The 25,669-nt window shown below is 37.7% G+C and overlaps 4 protein-coding genes across 5 annotated transcripts in view; 1 reads left to right on the forward strand and 3 right to left on the reverse strand.

The window, feature by feature from the left end:
* The window catches only part of LOC144968703 (uncharacterized), a 91,097-nt gene that overhangs the window by 9,726 nt on the left and 55,702 nt on the right, over nt 1-25,669 (forward strand). Inside the window, exons 8-19 of one of the 2 annotated variants that reach the window (XM_078907308.1) lie at nt 587-643; nt 3,084-3,179; nt 11,958-12,122; nt 16,141-16,236; nt 16,896-16,995; nt 17,737-17,832; nt 18,362-18,526; nt 20,010-20,105; nt 20,646-20,741; nt 22,084-22,179; nt 22,839-22,934; nt 23,598-23,762. In XM_078907308.1, coding sequence (XP_078763434.1) covers nt 16,228-16,236; nt 16,896-16,995; nt 17,737-17,832; nt 18,362-18,526; nt 20,010-20,105; nt 20,646-20,741; nt 22,084-22,179; nt 22,839-22,934; nt 23,598-23,762 — 919 coding nt within the window. In that variant the 5' untranslated portion in view covers nt 587-643; nt 3,084-3,179; nt 11,958-12,122; nt 16,141-16,227. Of the gene's footprint in view, nt 1-586; nt 644-3,083; nt 3,180-11,957; nt 12,123-15,344; nt 15,510-16,140; nt 16,237-16,895; nt 16,996-17,736; nt 17,833-18,361; nt 18,527-20,009; nt 20,106-20,645; nt 20,742-22,083; nt 22,180-22,838; nt 22,935-23,597; nt 23,763-25,669 lie in introns of those variants that run through there. The other variant, XM_078907306.1, reaches the window with a different exon arrangement.
* On the reverse strand, nt 7,661-10,181 carry LOC144969370 (uncharacterized). Its single transcript, XM_078908480.1, has 3 exons — nt 10,004-10,181; nt 9,549-9,795; nt 7,661-8,426 (listed from the first exon to the last, which is right to left on the reverse strand). Exons 1-3 carry the CDS (start codon nt 10,179-10,181, stop codon nt 7,661-7,663), a joined length of 1,191 nt encoding a protein of 396 aa, XP_078764606.1.
* Nucleotides 10,796-11,482, reverse strand: LOC144969371 (uncharacterized). Its single transcript, XM_078908481.1, has one exon. The coding sequence runs from the start codon at nt 11,480-11,482 to the stop codon at nt 10,796-10,798; it is 687 nt and encodes a 228-aa protein (XP_078764607.1).
* On the reverse strand, nt 14,183-14,869 carry LOC144969372 (uncharacterized). The gene has a single exon (XM_078908482.1). It carries the CDS (start codon nt 14,867-14,869, stop codon nt 14,183-14,185), a length of 687 nt encoding a protein of 228 aa, XP_078764608.1.

Raw genomic sequence — 25,669 nt, forward strand, 5'->3', positions numbered from 1 at the left:
TTTTAAAGTTATCTATAATGACTACAATTTTCATCTCTTAAAAATTACAATTTTTTAAATTCTCAAGTAGTCAGGTCTGTAATTTGAAGCACCCCGGAATGAACGAAATGAAGAAAATTGTTTAAGATCAAACATTGTTAGAATGAGGAAATTGAGAGTTTTTGGAAGAAACTTCTCCATCAATGACAGCATTATTTTATAACTTAAAGTTTGAGAATTATGCTTAAAATTGAATTTTATCATCAAATTGACCACGATATAAAACTGTTTTGAGATGTTTGGTCACAAATGAAACATAATATGATGTGAATATTAACCAGTTAACTGCCACACTCTGGAAAATCATGCATTTAAAAATTTGGCCAGAAAACTCGTCCCTCAAATATCGATCAATTTAAAAATGAACCTCATCTTGACAAAAACTTTCAATGCTGGAACTTCGCGAAGTCCCAGGTTAGAGATTTTTTAGCAAGATGAGGGTCATTTCAATCGGTGAATCGATATTTGAAGGATTGTTGAATTCACATTTTGCTAGACTACAGCAGTTAACGGGTTAATTGTAATAAAAACTTGAACGTCACAACAGGTGATAAAAACAAACCATGTCCAAGTCCCAAGATTCCAGATACAAATGGTGTTTGTGGTGAGTTACGTTTTATTAATGATTGCTAAAAAATGATTATATATATATATATATATATATATATATATATATATATATATATATATATATATATATATATATATATATACCCTCTACTCCCTGGCCCCTTACGGTACTTTTTTTTTCCTTGAGCAAGATAATTAGTCACTCATGTTCACTCACGGCGCTGCTCTATGGTTGACGAGTGCAATAATTTTGTCTTAATTCCAAAAATAACTCTAAAAGACAAGTATCTTCATGAGTAAATAAATGAGATTGAATTGATAAAATTATTGAATAAAATGAATCATTTTCATTCTTCATTGTTACCTTGAAGAAGCCGAATTGCTTTAATTTCTAAAAATTATAGGCAACAAAAGCGTGATGTCAAAAAACAAAACAAAACAAAAAAACCCAACAACAACAAAAAAACAAAAAAACAAAAAAAAAACCAAAGAAAAAACAAAAAAAAAAACAAAAAAACAACTAGTTACTGTCTCATTGGAAGTGTAAAACTACTCTTCCGGAGTACTCCATACTCGTATAAATGATCTTATGGTTTAAGGGTGATGGCATCATATTTTTTAAGTCTAAATAGTATATGCTGGTCGTCACTAAAGATCATCCATCCTTGCTCTTTTACGTCCCGTAATCCTTAGAATCCGTCTATACATCCTTTACTAAAATAATCATGCCACCTTATGGTTCAATGTGTAACCTATTCATCATTAGTCCTTCGAAGGACTAGTTACATACACCCTTCCAAAGATTTTGAATCAGGCAAAGTACCCTAATTAAGTAGAGGGTGTTACGTCACGATTTTTCTTCCCCGTTGTGTCCAGATAATTTAAACCTAAATGATTTTTAAACCAACTTGGTAGTATATTAGCTCATACAATTTATACATTCCAAATTAGTGCCCATGCGCAACTAGAACTTGGTCCAATCTGGTCAGTCTGCAATTGTATGAAATTTAGGTATGTCAACCAAGAAATAATTGGGTAACTTGGTCTTACTTAAATCTGAAGGAAGGGATTCTGCGACCAATTAGGATTCTATTAGAACACAATAAGTGCTGTTCGTGGTACAAAATTTGGTAAGATATATCTAGTTATCTATTTATAGAAATCTACAATAGGGTTGCCAGTCAGAAAAAATGACAAACGAACAGCGCATAATTTGATTAACAGTGCAGTGCATCCTCTCTCTCTCTCTCTCTCTCTCTCTCTCTCTCTCTCTCTCTCTCTCTCTCTCTCTCTCTCTCTCCCCAAATTCCCTTTCCTCCCCTCTCTCTTTCTCTCGCTTGTCATCTCCTTTCATATTCTCTCATCCCTTACCTGCTGATGTTTTTGTTTTTTTTGTTTACCTTTGTGATCAAGTAAATAAAGTATTGATCTGTGGCTGGATGATCCCAGGTTCGAGTCCCGTTTCATATACTCCCGGGGATTTTTTTTCTTCCTTGGGCACGATTATTAAGCCCCAATTCATTCGCCTAGACAACATGTCAGATGATTGATATTATTTTATGGAATGCATAGTCCAGGGCTTCTGACGATGCCGCGCGAAAGTGCCCAAATTATTATCCGGTCCAATAAAATTGTTTGGGTAGCTAGGTCTATTTAATCCAGTGAAAATTACATTGGAATTAACTAGCATTCTACCCAAAGGCTAGCAATAAATTGTTGATGTTTAAGGACACAGAAATCGGGATATACCCCGACGTTGTAAGACTTGGGGCTCTGAAGGACTACTTTGTTTTGATTATCTGAATTGATGCATCGCTTTCATCCAAAAAGCTCATAACATCCACCAGCTGTATATGTATAACGTACCAACACACAAATATATTTGTGGCTTTTAACGTTCATAGTCTGATTGGTAAAATTTAGTGAGAACTACTCATCAAGAAAAGGGTGGATCAAAACAATAACAAAGAGGTGAGTGACGTCAATTTCGTTCTATTAATCCATTCGACATGCAGAATAAATTCTTGCACAGTGGTGTTCACACATCAAAAGGGCGAATGTTTGTGTTAATATGTGTGTGTATGCATATGTGTGTGTGTTTGTATGGGTACGTATGTGTGTGTTTTCTGTGTTATGTGTCTATGCATTGTACTTAAAACTTGATATCATCATGACCATTTAACCAGTTAACTGACGTACCCTGGAAAAACTCGTATTTAAAAATTTGGCCAAAACGTGTCCTTCATATAAAGATTGATTTAAATGACCCTCATCTTAGCAAAAGCTCTCAAACCTGAGACTTAGCAAAGACCCCGGTTTGAGGAAGGACCAGTTGTATGGGCAAATGTTTAATTATGAGTTTTTCCAGAGAACTGCGGTTAACTGGTCAACGAATAGATATATAGTTTCATCTAACTTATTTTAACCAATTGTTTTAAATTCATTTAAAATCTGATTTCACAATTACATTTCAGTGTGTCAAAACCAGTGCCCAGCTGACTCTAGTCAGGACGAGGTTTGCAGGTGTCAATGTAATAATGTCAATAAAATTTACAAGGGAGGAGCTTGCAGTAAGTTTATATTATAATTTTTGTTTAGATGAGTAAGATTTAGTGACACCGCACGGACACAGTGTTTCCCCAAATTGATTACATAAAGAGTTGTTGAGGCCCTAACATGCCAGGTATTAGGTAAATCAGGTTTTGCTATAAAATGAGCCTTGAAGTAAACAAGACTAGGAGCACAAATTAGCAGTGCTGATAGCCGAATGCAATAATGCAATAATTACGGGTTTAATTTAGAATTTCTCTAATGCAATATATTTTGGGTTGGTTTGAGATGTTTCCATTACAACAATGATCCCATAACAATTTGGGTTATTATCCAGACCAGCAAATAAGTACCTGTCGAAGCAAAACATTTTTTATCTTTGTGAAAAATAAAACACCAATTTATACTTCCATATGGTTGACGCGTGACAATCAAACTTATCTGTCATATAAACAAATTTATTTTTAACAATATTTTGGTGTGTTCTGATCATAAATGGGGGACAAAAGTATGTCAAAGAAATGGTTCCAATTTCATTGGAGTTTTTTTTCCCATTATTCCGGACGACTGAATACATAATAAGAAAATTAGTCCTTCCGAGCCATAGGATCATGGAGCAGGAGTTTATCCTGGTTTCTAGAGTGTGAAACGAACAATAGCAATTGTTTGCTATCCTTTATATAGGATGCTGAATGGTTATTTACTTGGGGTAAATGCTGTTTTCTGACCCTCTGCATTGAATCAAGTGCTCTCACCTTTACTTAAAATTTAATTGTTAAAAACCTTTATTCTCAAATACTGATGGATTTTGGCTGCTCAAACAATTAACCAGTAGATTTTTGACCAATCAAAACATGAAATTTGTGACACACCCTCACACTTGCTCGGACAAACATAGTTGAATGTTAATAAACAGTAACGTCAATGGAATCGACCTCTATTTGATCATTGTTATTGTTTCTATACCGCCAAATGGGTGACTAGTTATCACATGATTTTCTTGATCAGTTTATAAACGTTTAGGTGTACACATAATTTTCTATGTTGGTTCTATTGATCAAGCAGTAGAACAGTGAGTATTTTACATAAGCACAAACCATCGATAGTAAAACATGTGTAGTTTGCTGTGTCTACCAATTATTGCCATTGTTTACATTATGACGATTGTCCGAGAGGCGTGGTTATCTACCTGTCTATTATAGAGGGAACCGACACCCAAACCTCAAGCTGCTAAATCTTATAATAATATGGATCTACAAACCTTGGAACCTCTAGTATAACCTTTTGAGAACATTTTAGGCTGTTGTGTTTTACAAAAGTTTCATTACATTTGAAGAGTTGACTTTCAAGACCTGTTGATTTACACTGAAAATAAAATAAGTTAATACTACCAGGCAACCTGTTGGACTCTAAAGTATTCTGTACAAAGTTTTAAAACAGAAAAACACAGGTAATTGTTCTATGAGGCAAACCACACAAGGAGTTTCCTCTAAAAGCAGAGTAAATAACAAAAAAATTGCAATGTCTCTCAACTATGAAATAGTGACTTAGCAGATTTTGAAATCTTCAAATATATATGACTAACTTAACTTATGAGCCTTTCGCGTCTCTATCGAAGGATCTGGACTCCTTGACGGCCACCACAAGTTCATGCTTAGATCCTTACAAGATTGTCTGTCACTGGCAAAAGTTTTAAGTTTTTGTAGATCTCCAGGTGTATTAGAGTCTATGGATGTTCTATGGGTGTCCTGATAGCTCAGTGTGGGTCCCGATAGTTTATTGGTAGAGCATTCATTTTACTAAGATCGATCCTGGGTGCAGTCAAGATTTTTTTGATCCCCTGTCCACCCAGCAGTGAATGAGTGGCTAAGTCTTGTTAGATTTGGGGGATTGTACTGTGCAAGCAATTGCTATTGTCCATTTCACGCTATAGAAACCGGGATAAACTTCTGCTCCATGTGCCAAATGGCTCAAGGAAAAAAAATGTTCTATAGTTCCGAGGTTTTGATTTATAAGAACAAGTAGGGTAGTAATAGGTCGTCCTCTAAAAGTGTCCACACTTTTTGAAATATGCTGTCATTGCTTTGCTTGCTGGTATTTCTGGATTTCTTCTTAATATTTGCCCAATGAGGTGCTATCTAAAATAGGCAATGAGAGTGGTTTTTCAATCGTTTTGTAAAGGGATTTGTTTGAAATCTTTCTCGGATAATGAGTTTTGATGACTCGCTTCAATTGTTCGCGGTGGAATGCATCAAGCTGACTTGGTAAGAGCCCATGTTGTATAGTAGGTTTGGTTTGTCAATTTTGGTTGTTTGTTTAATCTATCTCCCCTGATCCATACATTCATTAATTTGTGGCGTTCGAACGATGTTTCCTTCTATTAATGTCTTCATCACCAATCATTGTGCCTACCTTCTTTGTGCTCTCTCATTCTACTTCATTCCTTTACAACGTTATTCTATTTTGTCCCTGATTACAAACAGGTCATATTTAAGGAAGTTTTATTTTACAATGTCTATGTCGATATGGCTCTGATGAAATCTACATCGTCCGCATCAATTATTTCTGCTGGTAATAACGTTTTTAAAGTTGTCTCGGGTTGTAGGAGGAAGTTTTAAAATTTCTTTTAAGGCGTGCTCAAGATACACTGTAAACAGTATCGGACTTAAACAGTCTCCTTGATGTGTTCTGACATTACTTATGAACTGTCCTTGTACAGATGCTCCACTAATTCATGGACTGATTCTTGTTTTACTCAGTAAAAATTGTAGGATTCTTTATTCATCTTCTGTTACAATTCTTGAGCACTATTTAGTCCATTGTATCAAGCTCGCCGATACATTGATACCCATTATACTGATATTTACATTTTCTTTCAAAACATTTGAGGCCAGCCTTTTGTGGGCCCATACTACATCAGCTGTATCAGTCATGTCTAAATCCGCTTTGACTTTGTGAAAGATAGGACTAGGGTGGGAAGTGTTTTTTTTCTAATTGTGTTAAGTAATATGATGGGTCTTAAATTTTGTAGTTGTCCTTTTGATGACTATATATACTAAGCCAAAAACAACACATCACTTTTTGATCGTTATTAGTGTTTTACACCGAGGTGATTTAATTAAAATAATGAAACAGATTGAAACTACAGTTAATTCTTTTTCCACTGATATATGATATGCCAAGGTTATCAAATCCTTGATGCATCCTATATGCAAAAGAAGAAAATATGTCCATATCACACACCACACGCGAATAACTTTTACATGATTTGCCTTGGTTGCTAAGTGAGAACTGATGTCATGTATGCATTACTAGGAAATGCATTGTGTTGAACGGACGTCAATTCATCTTTATATGGCAATAACACAGAGGAGAAATAAATTTGTTAAGATTTGACCAACTTTAAATTCTTATCAACCTGTTCCATCCCTCGATTGCCTGATGCAGAGAGAAACCAGGCTCTCGGATTTCACGTAGCTGGATGGTCAACTCATATGATAGGTTATCATTTTGGCTGCAGCAATCTCACTATTATCCATCTTATCCAAGGAACAACAAAACGGGTAAGTTTTCTTACTTACCAGGCCAGAGTAGACATAGAAAAAAAAAACAACCAAATTGACGACAACAATATTCATGACCACTGCCATGAAAATCCATTCTCTCCAACGAGAAGTGTGGTGAATGGCCTGAACGAAGGTTAGCCAACATACTGTTAGCAACCATCTGAAAGAACAAGGTTTAAAATGCTGAAGGCCCTATGTCGGTCATATTTTGACAGGCCAACACCATTTTCTTCGTCTGAATGAGCAATGGCACACCAAAGATGGTTTCATCGTCAATGGAGTGCTGTTCATTTCACCAACGAAAGACGGTCCAATATGTCACACAATGATGGGCATGTAAGAGTTTGGCAGCCGAGTATTCCCGTTATAATGATGAAATGTTATTCAAGACAATCCTTTCGGAGTAGGCGTAATAATGGTCTGAGTGAAAATCTGATCTTGTTGGGTGGACATTCCCGCTAATAAACACAGAAGCATTTTGGTGTAGGGTAAGAAATGAGGTACCTATTTTCAATGAAAGATTAGTTACTGTTAATGTTCGAACATATCAATTTTTCTGGTATGTCTGTAATCATACACAATGAATTGTTACCTGGCAAAAAAAATGATTTCCCTTTTTGTTTTTAAAAACGTTACACACATTCAAAAAAGTGATGAGTTATTTGTATATTTTGGGTTTGTTTGTTTGGTTTTTTTTTTTGCTTGTTATATATTTAAAACCAAGCTATTAATTAATATATTGTAGCATCTGCTTTACTGGAAACAACAAAACAATGAAAGCAATGTGTAGTGAATTTTATAAATTTAATGAGTTCTCTCGTGTTTACGTTTTGTCTGATCTGACGTGTAGAGTAGTCTTGCAGTCAGCAGTATGTGGTAAGTCTTCGTAGTTCGTAGGAAACGGAGATCGCCACACATGCCCCCCCAAACACGGACTAGTCATCTTTGTAGTACCGAGGTCGTTTAATGGTACGTCCTGAGCGAGATAGCTTCTTAGAAGGCACTACGTTAGTATCATCAGAAGCAGTACGGGAGTTTTGTATGTTTCTGTTCGATAACTTTCTGTTCGTATTCGGTGGGCGTCCACGACGAGGTGGGGTGGCAAGGGAAACTGGTTGCGTAGAATCGACAAATGCAGCTTTAAGTCGGTCGATCGAAATCCGTTCTGCTTTGCCACCAACATCGATCAGGAATTGTTTATCTCCAGGGGTTATGACAACACAGGGACCTGTATACGGCTTCTGAAGGGGTCCTCGGTGGGTGTCAACACGGATGTAAACATATTTCGCTGACATCAAGTTCTTGGGTAAATTTGTTTGATGATAGCCGTGATGATGTGTTGGCCGTGGTGAATGAAGGGACACGTTTTGCCGAAAGGTTGCCAAAAAGTCTTTAGCGTGGAAGTCTGAAGGATGGTCAGGTATAAACTCTCCAGGGATTGTTAAAGGTTCTCCGTATACTAATTCAGCTGAAGAATGACCGATATCATCCTTAGGTGCAGTTCTTAAACCAAGCAGAACCCAAGGTAGCTCATCCACCCAATTTGGAGTTATTAGACGAGCTTTGAGGGATGATTTCAAGGACCGATGAAACCGTTCAATCATGCCGTTGGACTGAGGGTGATACGCAGTTGTGTGATGAATCTGCACACCAAGTTGACTGGCCATCTGTTTCCATAGCGTGGATATAAATTGTGAGCCCCTGTCAGAAGTTATATCAACAGGAATACCAAACCGCGAGATCCAATTGGAGATCAGGGCTTTTGCACATTCTTCTGTTGTTGTTGTGGCCATCGGGTGTTCCTGTCAATTATAGTAAGGAGATGGGTGAACCCCCTTGACTGAGGTAATGGTCCAACGAGGTCAATGTTTATATGTGAGAATCGCTTTCCTGGGACATGGAATGTTTCTAACGGTGCTCGTATATGTTTTTGAATTTTCGAAGATTGGCAGTTGTGACATTGCTTAACCCATGCTGACACTTCTTTCTTAAGACCATGCCAGATAAACTTCTTGCTGATAAGTCTGACTGTGGCCTTAACTCCAGGATGACTCATATTGTGAATAATTTCGAAAACCGGTCTTCTGAAGCCGGTAGGAACGATAGGTCTTGGGTAGCCAGTTGAGATGTCACAAATTAACTCTGGACCCGAGTCAACGGATGTTTTGACGATTTTGAGGCTTGTTAATGCAGTTTTGTAAGCCTGTATTTTCTTGGGATTCCGCCATAGCTTGATAGTCGATGCCAATTGAGACTGAGTTTGTAACTGCTCTTGAGAGACAATCTGGGACAGTGTTGTTTTTTCCAGAAATGTGTCGGATGTCAGTTGTGAACTCGGATATGGCAGATAAGTGCCTTTGTTGACGAGCTGACCATGGTTCAGTTGATTTGGACATGGCATGGATTAATGGTTTATGGTCAGTAAAAATAGCGAATTGTCTCCCTTCAATGATGAAACGGAAATGACGGATGGCTAAGTGAATGCCAAGCAACTCCCTATCAAAGGTACTGTATTTCTGTTCAGGTTTACGTAACTGCCTGCTGAAAAATGCCAATGGTTCCCAATTACCTTGATGATTAAGTTGTTCAAGGACAGCGCCCACAGCTTGGTCGGAGGCGTCAGACGTTAAAGCGAGGGGTGAGTTCAAGCAAGGATGGGCTAACATTGTAGCGTTACTTAGTGCATTTTTACCGTCAGTAAAGGCTTTCAACATTTCTTGCGTCCACGTAAGTGCTTGGCGTTGTTTTTTGACTTTCAAAGCACTATATAGGGGTCGAAGTATTTCAGCTAGTCTCGGAATGAAACGATGGTAAAAATTCAACATCCCGAAGAACTCTTGAAGTGACTTGATGGTTTTTGGTTGTGGAAATTGTTTAACAGCCTCAATTTTTGTCGCCATTGGGACAGATCCAGAATGCGAGATGTGATGGCCAAGGAAGTTAAGAGATCTCACACCGAAAAGACATTTCTCAAGACGGATAACGAGGCCTTGGTTTCTAAGTCTTTCGAATACGATTTTGAGATGTTCCATGTGTTCTGCCTCAGTTGAACTTGCAACCAGAATGTCGTCTAAATAACAAAATACGTAGTCTAAATCTTAAAATGGAGTCCATTAAACGTTGGAATGCTTGTGCTGCATCTTTTAATCCAAATGGCATTCTTAAGAACTCCCAAAGGCCGAAAGGGGTTATCACTGCCGTTTTTGGGACGTCTTCTGGAGCGACTGGAATTTGGTGGTATCCTCTGACAAGGTCGATCTTCGAGAAGATGATCTTACCGTCTAAGTTTGCTGTAAAATCATGAATGTGTGGGACATGATATCGATCTGGTATAGTAGCATCGTTAAGTCGACGAAAATCTCCGCAGGGACGCATTGTGCCATCAGCCTTGGGGACCATGTGTAATGGGGAAGCCCAAGGGCTCTTTGATTTTTGAATTATGCCCATTTTCTCCATTTCCAAAAATTCCTTTTTTGCACACAAGAGTTTTTCTGGAGCCAGGCGACGAGCACGTGCGAATACTGGGCGACCTTTGGTTGTGATGAAATGTTGCACGCCATGTTTCACAGTTGCCGTTGAAAATGTTGGTTGAAGTAGTTCTGGATAGTTATTCAATAATTTTCTGAATGTATTGCAGTTCGGCTCGAGTGGTGAGAGTTCGGCGTTTGCGCAAACTGAACTTACTGAACAAGGTACGTGCGAAAACGTTTCAGCGTCGATAAGGCGTCGACCACGAATATCCACAAGCAGATTATGATGACGTAGAAAATCTGCTCCAAGTAGGGGACGCTTGACATCAGCTTTGATAAGTCGTGCATTGAATGAACGCGATCCAATACGTATGTTAGTTTCAAAGCATCCGTATGTTTTTATTGTAGAACCATTAGCAGCTTGTAATGCGAGATCAGAGGAACCCAAGCTTTTGTCTGATGCAGAGGCGGGTGTGACAGATACTTGAGCTCCAGTATCTACTAAAAAACGTCGGTTTGAATTTTCATCGACGACGATGAGTTGGAGATTTTTTGATGTGGGCGCGTTGGCTGAGTAAGAATCCGGGTCGACAGCAGAATTTACTGTTGACCCGGCTTGGCGTTTCCCTGGTTCTTCTTGTTTTTCTTGAATGAATTGAAGAGTTTGCATGTTTGTGCACATCGACGGGCATTTGAACCAAACCGTTGATGGTACCAGCAGAGGGAATCTATTTCACTGGTCATGGTTGGTGTGTCAACTTCACAAGTAGTATGAGAAATTGAAAAGGAGTTAGAGTTTGAGTGAGCAGCGTAGATAAAATTGTCAGCTTCTCTGGCAAGTGCCCTGTAATCATCCAGGTTGGACGAGTTTGCTAATGGAAGTCTGATGTTTGCTGGAAGTTGTCTTAAGAATAACTGTCTGAAGAGCAGACAGGGCTTGTGTTTGCCGAGGAGCACTAACATCCTGTCCATTAACTCGGATGGCTTTAAGTCGCCCAAACCATTCATGTTGAGTAGAGATTCCGCTCTCTCTGTTTCCGAAAGGCCGAACGCAGACAGCAGGAAGTTTTTCAGTATTTCATATTTACCTTCCTTGGGTGGTGATGATAGAATAGCAAGGGCTCTGGTTGCTGTGTCTGAGTCTAAGGCAGCCACTACATAGTAGTACTTTGTTTCATCGCTTGTTATATCGCGTAAGGCAAAGTGTGCCTCGCTTTGTGCAAACCACGCTGAAGGACAAGTGGTCCAGAATGTGGGCAATTTCAATGCTAAGGCGTCGATAGACATGTTTATTATTATTATGTTCTTGTGAAGAGTTGAACTGGTAAATAGTAATAATAATAATATATACCTATCTCTTAAGTTGTTTTACGTCGGGGTCACCAATGTAGCATCTGCTTTACTGGAAACAACAAAACAATAAAAGCAATGTGTAGTGAATTTTATAAATTTAATGAGTTCTCTCGTGTTTACGTTTTGTCTGATCTGACGTGTAGAGTAGTCTTGCAGTCAGCAGTATGTGGTAAGTCTTCGTAGTTCGTAGGAAACGGAGATCGCCACAATATCAAGTTATACATAAATTTAAGTGGATATATGTGATTACTGATTATATTATTTTGTCTAACAAAATCAGGTTATTTTATTTTCAGTTTATTTTGAAGTCGATACTGTCATTTAATAGTTTTAAAAGCATGGGATCATCTCTTTCTTTTTAAACAATAGGCAAAAAAAGCCATCAATGAACCGGTTACTGTTTTTCTAGTCTGCAGATACACATTGAACTGCGGTCTCAATGAAGACAGAGATCTTCAGACATGCCGATGTGTCCCCAGGCGTTGTACACTGGTGTGTCCAGCAGATTCCACTCTTACTCCACAATGTACCTGTCAGTGTAACAATGGACGTGTCATGAGAAATAACCAATGTGGTATGCTACTTATGTTAACATATTGAAATTATCTAGCATTTTTATATACCAAATGATGTTGTTAAGTTGATCTTGTGAAGTAGGCATTTATTAAGCAATGGTGTAACAAGCGATGTTTGAAATTCTGTTTTATGTAATTGATCTATGAGGTCCCGATTGCTCCATCGGTTAGGCACTTATTTCACATGCACAGGGACCAAGATTGATCCCCGGGTGAGGTCCAGATTTTTTTTCTACCCTTCCTCCCCCCCCCCCCCACCCTAGTTCCACCAGTAGTAATTGGGTAGCTTGGTAACTTGGGTAACTTTTGCGAAATATACATTATGATAAACAATCGCAACTCTCTGCCCCTGTCGTCTTATCGAAAGCGGTTTGTTAAAAACCCCAGCGCGATGTCTCATTCTCTTTAAATATACTAAAGATGCCGGGAGACAGACATGTAGATAAGCGTGAATATTTTTCTCCAAAGGCTTGAAGAAATAAGTATGTATGTAGCATGTCATATGTTTCATTATTTTATATTGGAATTAATAGACTGTCGAATTATCTGGCTATCAAGCATAATAATTAAATTTTGAATAACAATCGATAACCAACATCATTTTCCATATTAAAAATTATTTTAGTTTGTCCCACAAGTGTCCAGTTGACCCCACGACAGAGACCACAAACTGTTGATGTCAATGTAAGATGTCAACAAGATTACAGAGGAAATGCTGTGGTAAGTAAATCAACGAGAAACATTGAATTGAGAAATGAATTCTTATACCAATGTATTAAAATCGATATTATTATCTGCAGTGTTGTGGTTAGTGAATGAAGAACTCTTGAAGTGACTTGATGGTTTTTGGTTGTGGAAATTGTTTAACAGCCTCAATTTTTGTCGCCATTGGGACAGATCCAGAATGCGAGATGTGATGGCCAAGGAAGTTAAGAGATCTCACACCGAAAAGACATTTCTCAAGACGGATAACGAGGCCTTGGTTTCTAAGTCTTTCGAATACGATTTTGAGATGTTCCATGTGTTCTGCCTCAGTTGAACTTGCAACCAGAATGTCGTCTAAATAACAAAATACGTAGTCTAAATCTTAAAATGGAGTCCATTAAACGTTGGAATGCTTGTGCTGCATCTTTTAATCCAAATGGCATTCTTAAGAACTCCCAAAGGCCGAAAGGGGTTATCACTGCCGTTTTTGGGACGTCTTCTGGAGCGACTGGAATTTGGTGGTATCCTCTGACAAGGTCGATCTTCGAGAAGATGATCTTACCGTCTAAGTTTGCTGTAAAATCATGAATGTGTGGGACATGATATCGATCTGGTATAGTAGCATCGTTAAGTCGACGAAAATCTCCGCAGGGACGCATTGTGCCATCAGCCTTGGGGACCATGTGTAATGGGGAAGCCCAAGGGCTCTTTGATTTTTGAATTATGCCCATTTTCTCCATTTCCAAAAATTCCTTTTTTGCACACAAGAGTTTTTCTGGAGCCAGGCGACGAGCACGTGCGAATACTGGGCGACCTTTGGTTGTGATGAAATGTTGCACGCCATGTTTCACAGTTGCCGTTGAAAATGTTGGTTGAAGTAGTTCTGGATAGTTATTCAATAATTTTCTGAATGTATTGCAGTTCGGCTCGAGTGGTGAGAGTTCGGCGTTTGCGCAAACTGAACTTACTGAACAAGGTACGTGCGAAAACGTTTCAGCGTCGATAAGGCGTCGACCACGAATATCCACAAGCAGATTATGATGACGTAGAAAATCTGCTCCAAGTAGGGGACGCTTGACATCAGCTTTGATAAGTCGTGCATTGAATGAACGCGATCCAATACGTATGTTAGTTTCAAAGCATCCGTATGTTTTTATTGTAGAACCATTAGCAGCTTGTAATGCGAGATCAGAGGAACCCAAGCTTTTGTCTGATGCAGAGGCGGGTGTGACAGATACTTGAGCTCCAGTATCTACTAAAAAACGTCGGTTTGAATTTTCATCGACGACGATGAGTTGGAGATTTTTTGATGTGGGCGCGTTGGCTGAGTAAGAATCCGGGTCGACAGCAGAATTTACTGTTGACCCGGCTTGGCGTTTCCCTGGTTCTTCTTGTTTTTCTTGAATGAATTGAAGAGTTTGCATGTTTGTGCACATCGACGGGCATTTGAACCAAACCGTTGATGGTACCAGCAGAGGGAATCTATTTCACTGGTCATGGTTGGTGTGTCAACTTCACAAGTAGTATGAGAAATTGAAAAGGAGTTAGAGTTTGAGTGAGCAGCGTAGATAAAATTGTCAGCTTCTCTGGCAAGTGCCCTGTAATCATCCAGGTTGGACGAGTTTGCTAATGGAAGTCTGATGTTTGCTGGAAGTTGTCTTAAGAATAACTGTCTGAAGAGCAGACAGGGCTTGTGTTTGCCGAGGAGCACTAACATCCTGTCCATTAACTCGGATGGCTTTAAGTCGCCCAAACCATTCATGTTGAGTAGAGATTCCGCTCTCTCTGTTTCCGAAAGGCCGAACGCAGACAGCAGGAAGTTTTTCAGTATTTCATATTTACCTTCCTTGGGTGGTGATGATAGAATAGCAAGGGCTCTGGTTGCTGTGTCTGAGTCTAAGGCAGCCACTACATAGTAGTACTTTGTTTCATCGCTTGTTATATCGCGTAAGGCAAAGTGTGCCTCGCTTTGTGCAAACCACGCTGAAGGACAAGTGGTCCAGAATGTGGGCAATTTCAATGCTAAGGCGTCGATAGACATGTTTATTATTATTATGTTCTTGTGAAGAGTTGAACTGGTAAATAGTAATAATAATAATATATACCTATCTCTTAAGTTGTTTTACGTCGGGGTCACCAATGTAGCATCTGCTTTACTGGAAACAACAAAACAATAAAAGCAATGTGTAGTGAATTTTATAAATTTAATGAGTTCTCTCGTGTTTACGTTTTGTCTGATCTGACGTGTAGAGTAGTCTTGCAGTCAGCAGTATGTGGTAAGTCTTCGTAGTTCGTAGGAAACGGAGATCGCCACAATATCAAGTTATACATAAATTTAAGTGGATATATGTGATTACTGATTATATTATTTTGTCTAACAAAATCAGGTTATTTTATTTTCAGTTTATTTTGAAGTCGATACTGTCATTTAATAGTTTTAAAAGCATGGGATCATCTCTTTCTTTTTAAACAATAGGCAAAAAAAGCCATCAATGAACCGGTTACTGTTTTTCTAGTCTGCAGATACACATTGAACTGCGGTCTCAATGAAGACAGAGATCTTCAGACATGCCGATGTGTCCCCAGGCGTTGTACACTGGTGTGTCCAGCAGATTCCACTCTTACTCCACAATGTACCTGTCAGTGTAACAATGGACGTGTCATGAGAAATAACCAATGTGGTATGCTACTTATGTTAACATATTGAAATTATCTAGCATTTTTATATACCAAATGATGTTGTTAAGTTGATCTTGTGAAGTAGGCATTTATTAAGCAATGGTGTAACAAGCGATGTTTGAAATTCTGTTTTATGTAATTGATCTATGGGGTCCCGATTGCTCCATCGGTTAGGCACTTATTTCACATGCACAGGGACCAAGATTGATCCCCGGGTGAGGTCCAGATTTTTTTCTACCTTCCCCCCCCCCCCCCCCCCACCCTAGTTCCACCAAGTAGTAATTGGGTAGCTTGGTAACTTGGGTAACTTTTGCGAAATATACATTATGATAGACTAGGATCCTATCCAAATGGTAGCAAACAATCACAAGTTATAGAAACCCCAGCTCCCTGCGCTTAATGGCTATATAATTTACGTCAGATGGTCAGGAACTGACAATTAGAAAATCCATGTATATGTTTTACATTAGGAAACAAAGGATGTGTAGCATGTCATATGTTTCCATTCTTAATATTAATATTTTGAGTTTCAATAGAATGTTCAATTATTCTGGATATCAAGTATAATAATACATTTTTTTGAAACAATCGATAACCAATCAAAATAATGTTCCAAATTAAAAAAAATTTCAGTTTGTCCCACAAATTGTCCATTGGACGCGACACAGACTGCAAACTGTGGGTGTCAGTGTAAGGATTTCAACAAGATTTACAGAGGAAATGCTTGTCGTAAGTAACTTCAACGTGGACATTGGAATTGTGACATGATTACAACAATATGGTAGAATTAATTACTAAATTGCATCTGTGCAGCATTGTGGTTAGTGGGAAAAAAACTTGTAATTTGTAGGTGCTTGGTTTGATCAAGGCTAGGTACAGTGCAAAGTTAAGCCCTTAGAAAAGGCTCTTTACTCATAAATTTTTCTCTATACAAAGTTGACAGGATATTTTTCTTTTTCATCATCATCATCATCATCATCATCATCATCATCATCATCATCATCGTCGTCATCATCATCATCATCATCGTCGTCGTCATCTCTATCGTCTTCAAATTAGATATATTTGACAAGGATCCTTTCCAAATTTTAGTAAACAATCGCAACTCCCCCTGTCGTGTTATAGAAAGCGGTTTAAACCCCAGCTCGATGTGCTCAATGACTCTTTAATTTACTAAAGATGGCCGGGAACAGACAAGTAGATAATGCGTGTAAATATTTTTCTCCAAAGGCTTGAAGAGACAGACTGTCTGTAGCATGTCATATGTTTCAATTATTTATATTGGAATTAATAGACTGTCGAATTATTCTGGCTATCAAGCATAATAATAAATTTTGAATAACCAATCGATAACCAACATCATTTTCCATATTAAAAATTTATTTTAGTTTGTCCCACAAGTTGTCCAGTTGACACGACACAGACCACAAACTGTGGATGTCAATGTAAGGATGTCAACAAGATTTACAGAGGAAATGCGTGTGGAAAGTAAATCTAACGAGAACATTGGAATTGAGAAATGATTATACCAATGTATTAAAATCGCTATATTGTATCTGCAGCGTTGTGGTTAGTGGAATGAAACTTGTGATCTGTAGTTCCTTGGTTTGAATGAGGCGATGTACGGAGCAAAGTTAAGCTATGGGAGAGGCTGTTTTATTCAAAACAATGTCAGCAATTTCCAGTTGACAGGATATTCTTCTTTTTCCTCCTGCTCCTCCTCCTCCTCCTCCTCCTCCTCCTCCTCCTCATCATCATCATCATCATCATCATCATCATCATCATCATCATCATCATCTTAATCACCATCATAATCATCATCATCATCATCATCATCATCATCATCATCATCATCATCATCATCATCATCACCTTCATCATCATCACTATCATCTTCGAAGTATATATATAATAATATGACTGGGATCCTTTCCAAATGGTAGCAAACAATCACAAATGTCCATGTCATGTTATACAAAGCAGTTTAATCCCCAGTTCTTTGTGATTAATGGCTCTTTAATTTACGAAAGATGGTCGTAAACCAACAATTAGATAATGCATGTAAATATTTTTCTTCAAAGGCTTGAAGAAACAGTGTGTGTGTGTGTAGCATGTCATCTGTTTCCCTTCTTAACATTGGAATTTTGAGTTTCAATAAAATATTGAATTCTGGCTGATTGAATAACAATCGATAACCAACATTATTTTCCACATTAATTGTTTTTTCAGTTTGTCCCACAAATTGTCCATTGGACGCGACACAGACTGCAAACTGTGGATGTCAATGCAATGACGGCAACAAGATTTACAGAGGAAATGCTTGTGGTAAGTAAGTTAAACGAGGAAATTGGAATTTACAAATGGTTATACCAATGTTAAAATTTCTATCTTGTATTTGTGCAGCATTGTGGTTAATGGAATGAAACTTGTGATCTGAAGGTGCTGGGTTTTAACGAGACTGTGTACAGCGCAAAGTTAAGCCGTTAGAGAAGGGACTTAACTCATAATTTTTCACCATAAACAGTTGACAGGACATTCTTATTTTTTATTATTATCATCATCATCATCATCATCATCATCATCATCATCATCATCGTCATCATCATCATCATCATCATCATCATCATCATCATCATTATCTCTATCTTTTTCGAAGTAGATATATCTGACAATATTTTACAGCTGATTACATGATTTGGTCTCATAGAATCTGATTATTTCATTTCAAGTATATTTTAAATTCAGCACTGCCATTTAATAGGTAACAGCTTAGGATAATCTCTTAGGTTTATACAATAAGCAAAAAGCAAATGTTTATGTCTGTATCATTAAAAATCGGTTGCTCTTTTTCTAGTCTGCAGACAGACATTGAATTGCGGTCCCAACGAAGACAGAAATCTTCAGACATGCCAATGTGACCCCAGGCCTTGTACACTGGTTTGTCCAGTATATTCCAATCTAACTCCACAATGTACCTGTCAGTGTAACAATGGACGTGTCATGAGAAATAACCAATGTGGTATGCTACTTATGGTGACATATTGAAATGATCTAGCATTTTTATAAACCAACTAGTGGTGTCAAGTTGAAAATGTGAAGTAGGCATTTATTAAGCAATGATGTAATAAGCGATGTTTGAAATAGTTCTGTTTTATGTAATCGGTTGACGAAGGTACGGATTACTTCGTCTGTTGAGCACCCGTTTCACGTGCAAAGGGACTGAGATCGATCCCGAGGTGAGGTTGATAATTTTTTCTGCCCACCTCCCCCACCCCGATTTCCACACAGCATGGATTGGGTAGCTTGATCTGCTAGATTTGGCGAAATGTACTTTGTGATAGACTAGGATCCTATCCAAATGGTAGCAAACAAACGTAACTGTGCCAGTCACGTTATTGAAAGCGGTTTAAAGCCAAGCTTGCTCTGAGATCGACACCCATAGCATCATGTGAAATACACACAGATGTGGGACCACTTGGACTGCGCAGAGAATCAGCAGTGCTAGAAATGGTTGAAAGATACAAAGGAAAAGATAAAATCTATCCAAACAGAATTCTGGCAGAGAAATGGTGATTAAGAACAAAATTAAAACAAACATCCCTGCTGCACATTGGTAACAAGTTGAACGAAATACACAGACTCCCAGAAAACCGAAAAAAATCAATTTTTATCAGCCAAAAACCTCCATACATCGAACTTCCAAAAATAAAGATTAACCTCATAGAAAAAAACAACTCGGATTAATACTTTTGCAACCACCAATTCCAGTATCCCTAGAAACAACGAAACAAATAATCATAACAAATAAGAGAGAAAAATGGATTAATAGTTGGGCAATGAGCACCATGGTTCGATGTATGTTTACCAATATGACCACTCCTATAAAGACTGATAGCCTAAATAAACTCAGAAGACACCAGCAAAACAGCATCTTTCAACTAAGAACACAACAAACCGCTCAATTAACCAAAATTTTAAAAGATACGCCCATTTCCTGCCCCTTAACACCTCAATGAAACAGTAACATATCACTTGCTTGAATGTCAACCCCTTGAAGACCTGAGATGCACATTCCTCCCACCAAATCGAGGCATCAGTAACACAGTATATAGTCACCTGGAGAAACTACAAAAGACGTCTATCTTCTATGTCATGGCACAAGACCAAAGGGCTAGAGCTCAGGTGGTCGCTGTATCGGATAAGTAAGTACGTAAACCCCAGCTCTGTGCGCTTAATGGCACTTAATTTTACGAAAGATACTATAGCTCAATTTTCTCTTGGAATAAAGCCTAAAAACAAATTTCCCCCCATGGGATGAATAAAGGGAATTTTATTTTATATGAAACGGAGTGTCTGTAGCATGTCACATGTTACCATTCTATATATTGGTATTTTGAGTTTCAATAAAATGACACATTACTTTGGCTATCAACCATAATAATAGATTTTAAATAACCAAATTCATAACCAACATCATTTTCCACATTTTAAAAATATTTCAGTTTGTCCCACAAATTGTCCACTGGACGCGACACAGACTGCAAACTGTGGATGTCAGTGTAAGGATTTCAACAAGATTTACAGAGGAAATTCTTGTGGTAAGTCAAGTCAACCCGCACATAGGAATTTAGAAATGACAATATCTATATGTTTAAGCTGCTTTACTATATTTTGTGGAAACTGTTATCCCTCAAAAGTAGTCATTGATATGCAATGGTGTAATAAGCGAGGTTTGAATTTCTGGTATATGTAACTTGTTGAAGATGGTTCTGATTGCTCTCTTTGTAGAGCACTGACTTGACACGCAAAGGGACCGATATTGATCCCGGGTGAAGTCGTTATCCTCCCCCTCCTTGTCCACCCTCCAGTAACTGGATAGCTGGCTCTGTTTGGTCTGGTGTTAAGTACTTGGTGGTAGACTTATGTCCTATCCAAAGTGTAGCACGAAAGGGGAGAGTTAAAGGCTTGAAGAAAGAGATTGTTTATAGCATTTCATGCGTTTCCATTGTTTATATTGGTAGTTTGAGTTTCAGCAAAGTGCTCAACTGTTCTGGCTTTCGAGCATAATAATAAATTTTCGATGATCAATCGATGGCCAATAAATAACCAACATCTTTTTCCAAATTTCTTTCTTTTAGTTTGTCCCACAAATTGTCCAGTGGACGCAACACAGACCGCAAACTGTGGATGTCAGTGTAAGGATTTCAACAAGATTTACAAAGGAAATGCTTGCGGTATGTATATTAAACGAGGACATTGAAATGGAGACATTGTTATTCCAATATATTAAAATTGCTATATTGTGTCTGTGCAGCATTGTGGTTAATGGAATGAAACTTGTAATTTGTAAGTGCTTGGTTTGAACAAGACTATGTACAGCGCAAAGTTAAGGACTTAGAAAAGGCTCTTCACTCATAATTTTCTCTCTATACTCAGTTGACAGGATATTCTTCGTTTTTATCATCATCATCCTCATCATCATCATCATCATCATCATCATCATCATCATCATCATCATCTCTATTGTCTTTGAATTAGATAAATCTGACTAGGATCCTTTCTAATCTTAGCAAACAATCACAACTGTCCCTGTCATGTTATAATAATAATAATAATATATTAATAATAATAATAATAATAATAATAATATAATAATATAATAATAATAATAATAATAATAATAAGAAGAAGAAGAAGAAGAAGAAGAAGAAGAAGAAGAAGAAGAAGAAGAAGAACATAATCTTTAATGTCCAAATAAAACGCAATTCATGTGAGGTAAACAATGCTCAAACAGTTTGGTTCATGGTATGAACATCAACACATTTACAAATACAGACACAGACATGCACAGACAAACACGCAAGAACATTGTTTCCAAACATGTATACAATAGAAATGATCGTACATACATACATACATACATACATACATACATACATACATACATACATACATACATACATACATATACATACATACATACATACATACATACATACATACATACATACATACATACATACATACATACATACATACATACATACATACATACATACATACATACATACATACATACATACATACATACATACATACATACATACATACATACATACATACATACATACATACATACATACATACATACATACATACATACATACATACATACATACATACATACATACATACATACATACATACATACATACATACATACATACATACATACATACATACATACATACATACATACATACATACATACATACATACATACATACATACATACAAACCAACATACCATCGTACATGCAAGCCTACATACATACATATAGAAGCGGTTTAAACCCCGGCTCCTTGCGCTTAATGACTCTTTAATTTACTGAAGATGGCCGAGAACAGACAAGTCGATAATGCATGTAAATATACTGGCTGTAGCATTTCATTTGTTTCAATTCTTTATATTTGAATTAATAAAATGTCGAATTATTCTGGCTATCAAGCATAATAATAAATTTTAAATAACCAATCGATAACCAACATCATTTTCCACATAAAAATGTATTTTAGTTTGTCCCACAAGTTGTCCATTTGACACGACACAGACCACAAACTGTGGATGTCAATGTAAGGATGTCAACAAGATTTACAGAGGAAATGCGTGTGGTAAGTAAATTCAACGAGAACATTGGTATTGAGAAATGATTATACCAATGTATTGAAATTGCTATATTGTATCAGCAGCGTTGTGGTCAGTGGAATGAAACTTATGATCTGTTGTTGCTTGGTTTGAATGAGGCTGTGTGCGGTGCAAAGTTAAGCTGTTAGAGAAGGTTTTTTTTATTCTTATTTTTTTCAACAATTTCCAGTTGACAGGATATTCTTCTTTTTCATCATCATCATCATCATCATCATCATCATCATCATCATCATCATCATCATCATCATCATCATCATAATGACCAGCATCATCATCACTATAATCTTCGAAGTAAATATGTCTGACTGGGATCCTTTCAAACACTTACAAATGTCCATGTCATATTATACAAGCAGTTTAAATCCCAGCTTGATAGGCTAAATGGCTTTTTAATTTACAGAAGCTTGTCGTTAAACAACATTTAGATAATGCATCTATATATTTTTCTTCAAAGGCTTGAAGAAACAGAGTGTGTGTAGCATGGCATCTGTTTCCCTTCTTAACATTGGAATTTTGAGTTTCAATAAAATATTGAATAATTTCTGGCTGTCAAGCATATTAAAAAAAGTTGAATAACCAATCGATAACCAACATCCTTTTCCACGTTACATTTATTTTTTTTCAGTTTGTCCCACAAATTGTCCATTGGACACGACACAGACCGCAAACTGTGGATGTCAATGTAATGACGGCAACAAGATTTACAGAGGAAATGCTTGTGGTAAGTAAATTAAATGAGGAAATTGGAATTTACAAATGGTTATACCAATATGATAAAATTGCTATATTGTATTTGTTCAGCATTGTGGTTAATGGAATGAAACTTTTGATCTGTAGGTGCTGGGTTTTAACGAGGCTATGTATAGCACAAAGTGAAGCCCTCAGAGAAGGCTCCTTACTCATATGTTTCCATACCCAGTTGTTAGGATATTCTTCTTTTTTATCATCATCATCATCATCATCATCATCATCATCATCATCATCATCATCATCATCATCACCATCATTTTCATCACCATCATCATCATCATCATCATCATCATCATCACCATCATCATCATCATCATCATCATCATCATCATCATCATCATCATCATCATCATCACCATCATCACCATCATCGTCATCATCATCATCATCATCATCATCATCATCATCATCATTATCTCTATCTTCTTAGAAGTAGATATATCTGACAATATTTTACAGCTGATTAAATAATTTGGTCTAACAAAATCTGATTATTTGTCATTTCAAGTATTTTTTTAAATTCAGCAATGCCATTTAATAGGTAACAGCTTAGGATAATCTCTTAGGTTTATACAATAAGCAAAAAGCAAATGTTTATGACTTTATCATTAAAAATCGGTTTCTATTTTTCTAGTCTGCAGACAGACATTGAATTGTGGTCCCAACGAAGACAGAAATCTCCAGACATGCCAATGTGACCCCAGGCCTTGTACACTGGTGTGTCCAGTATATTCCAATCTTACTCCACAATGTACCTGTCAGTGTAACAATGGACGTGTCATGAGAAATAACCAATGTGGTATGCTTCTTATGGTGACATATTGAAATGATCTAGCATTTTTATAAACCAAATGATGGTGTTAAGTTGAAAATGTGAAGTAGGCATTTATTAAGTAATGCTGTAATAAGCGAAGTTTGAAATTCAGTGTTATGTAATTGGTTGACGAGGGTCCGGATTGCTTCGTCAGTGGAGCACCCGTTTCACATGCAAAGGGACTGAGATCGATCCCGAGGTGAGGTCGAGAATTCTTTCTGCCCGCCTCCCCACCCCAATGTCCACACAGCAGTGATTGGGTAGCTTGGTCTGTTAGATTTGGCGAAATGTACTTTGAGATAGACTAGGATCTTATCCGAATGGTAGCAAACAATTGTAACTGTGCCAGTCACGTTATTGACAGCGGTTTAAAGCCAAGATTGCTCTGAGATCGACACCCACAGCACCATGTGAAATGCACACAGATGTGGAACCACTTGGACTGTGCAGAGAATCAGCAGTGCTACAAATGGTTGAAAGATACAAACGAAAAGATAAAAGCCATCCAAACAGAATTCTGGCAGAAAAAAGGAGATCAAGCACAAGATTAAAACAAACATCCCTGCTGCACATTGCTAGCAACTTGAACGAAAGACACAGACTCCCAGAAAACAGAGAAAAATCAATTTTTATCAGCCAACAACCTCCATACATCGAACTAAAACTTCCAAAAATAAAGACTAACCTCGTAGAAGAAATTAAAAAAAATAAAAACAAATCAGATATACGAACATTAGCAATGAAGACAATACAAGAATACCAAGACAACTGGATACATGTTTCCACAGATGGATCTGTCCACAAAGGAAATAAAATGCTGGGTATGGGTTTGTAGTAGAATACCCAGATCAAACCTGTGGTGAAATCCACAATTCATGCGGAAGTTCCTGCTCAATCTACGAGGCAGAGACAGTTGCAATAGAAGCCTAACTGCGACAATTGTCTTCTGTTTTCCAGCTAAACCCTTCAAATCTTTCCGACACTGTCATCTTCACAGACTCCAAATCAGTTCTCCAAGATCTGGATATAAATAAACTCTCCTCAACCTTCAATAGATTAAGATCTCAACTAGATAAATTCCTTCCAACACACAGAGTACTGATCTCTCCAATGGATACCGAGACATTCAAATATACCAGGAAACAATAATGCAGACAGACTAGCCAGACTCGGATCAATACTTTTGAAACCATCAACTTCAGTATCCTTAGACACAGCGAAACAAATAAGAGAGAAGAATTGATGAACAATTGGACAATGAGCACCATGTTTAGATGTATTTTATCCGTATGACCACTCCTGTAAAGACTGATCGCCTAAATAAGCTCAGAAGACACCAACAAAACATCATCTTTCAACAAAGAACACGACATACCGCCCATTTAAGCAAAATTACTAAAGATACGCCCCCTTCCTGTCCCTTATATCAACACCCCAATGAAACAGTCATCATTTGCTTGAATGTCAACCTTTTGGAGGCCCGAGATGCACATTTCTCCCGCCAAATCCAGACATCAGCAACACACTGTATAGTCACCTGGAACAACTACAAAAGACGTCTAACTTCTATGTCATGGCTCAAGACCGAAGGGCTAGAGCTCAGGTGGTCGCTGGTTTGGATAAGTAAGTGAGTAAGTAAACCCTAGCTCTGTGCGCGTAATGGTACTTAAATTTACGAAAGATGGTTTGGAACCGACTATTAGACAATGCATGTAAATATTTTTCTTTAAAGGCTTGAGGGGGCAGCGTGGCTCAGCGTTACGGTCTTTGCTTAGTACCCGAAAGGTACTCAGTTTGATCACTTGTCTCTGCGCTGTGTGGCCTTAAGCAAGTCACCTTCCCATAGCTCAATTTTTGGCGCTGCACTGCGGCTGAGACCTGGGTTATTCCAG

The sequence above is a fragment of the Berghia stephanieae genome, chromosome 3 (genome assembly GCF_034508935.2).
Source record: "Berghia stephanieae isolate SIO BIC M18660-M18661 chromosome 3, UCSD_Bste_1.3, whole genome shotgun sequence".
In the NCBI taxonomy this organism is placed as follows: Eukaryota; Metazoa; Mollusca; class Gastropoda; order Nudibranchia; family Aeolidiidae; genus Berghia; species Berghia stephanieae.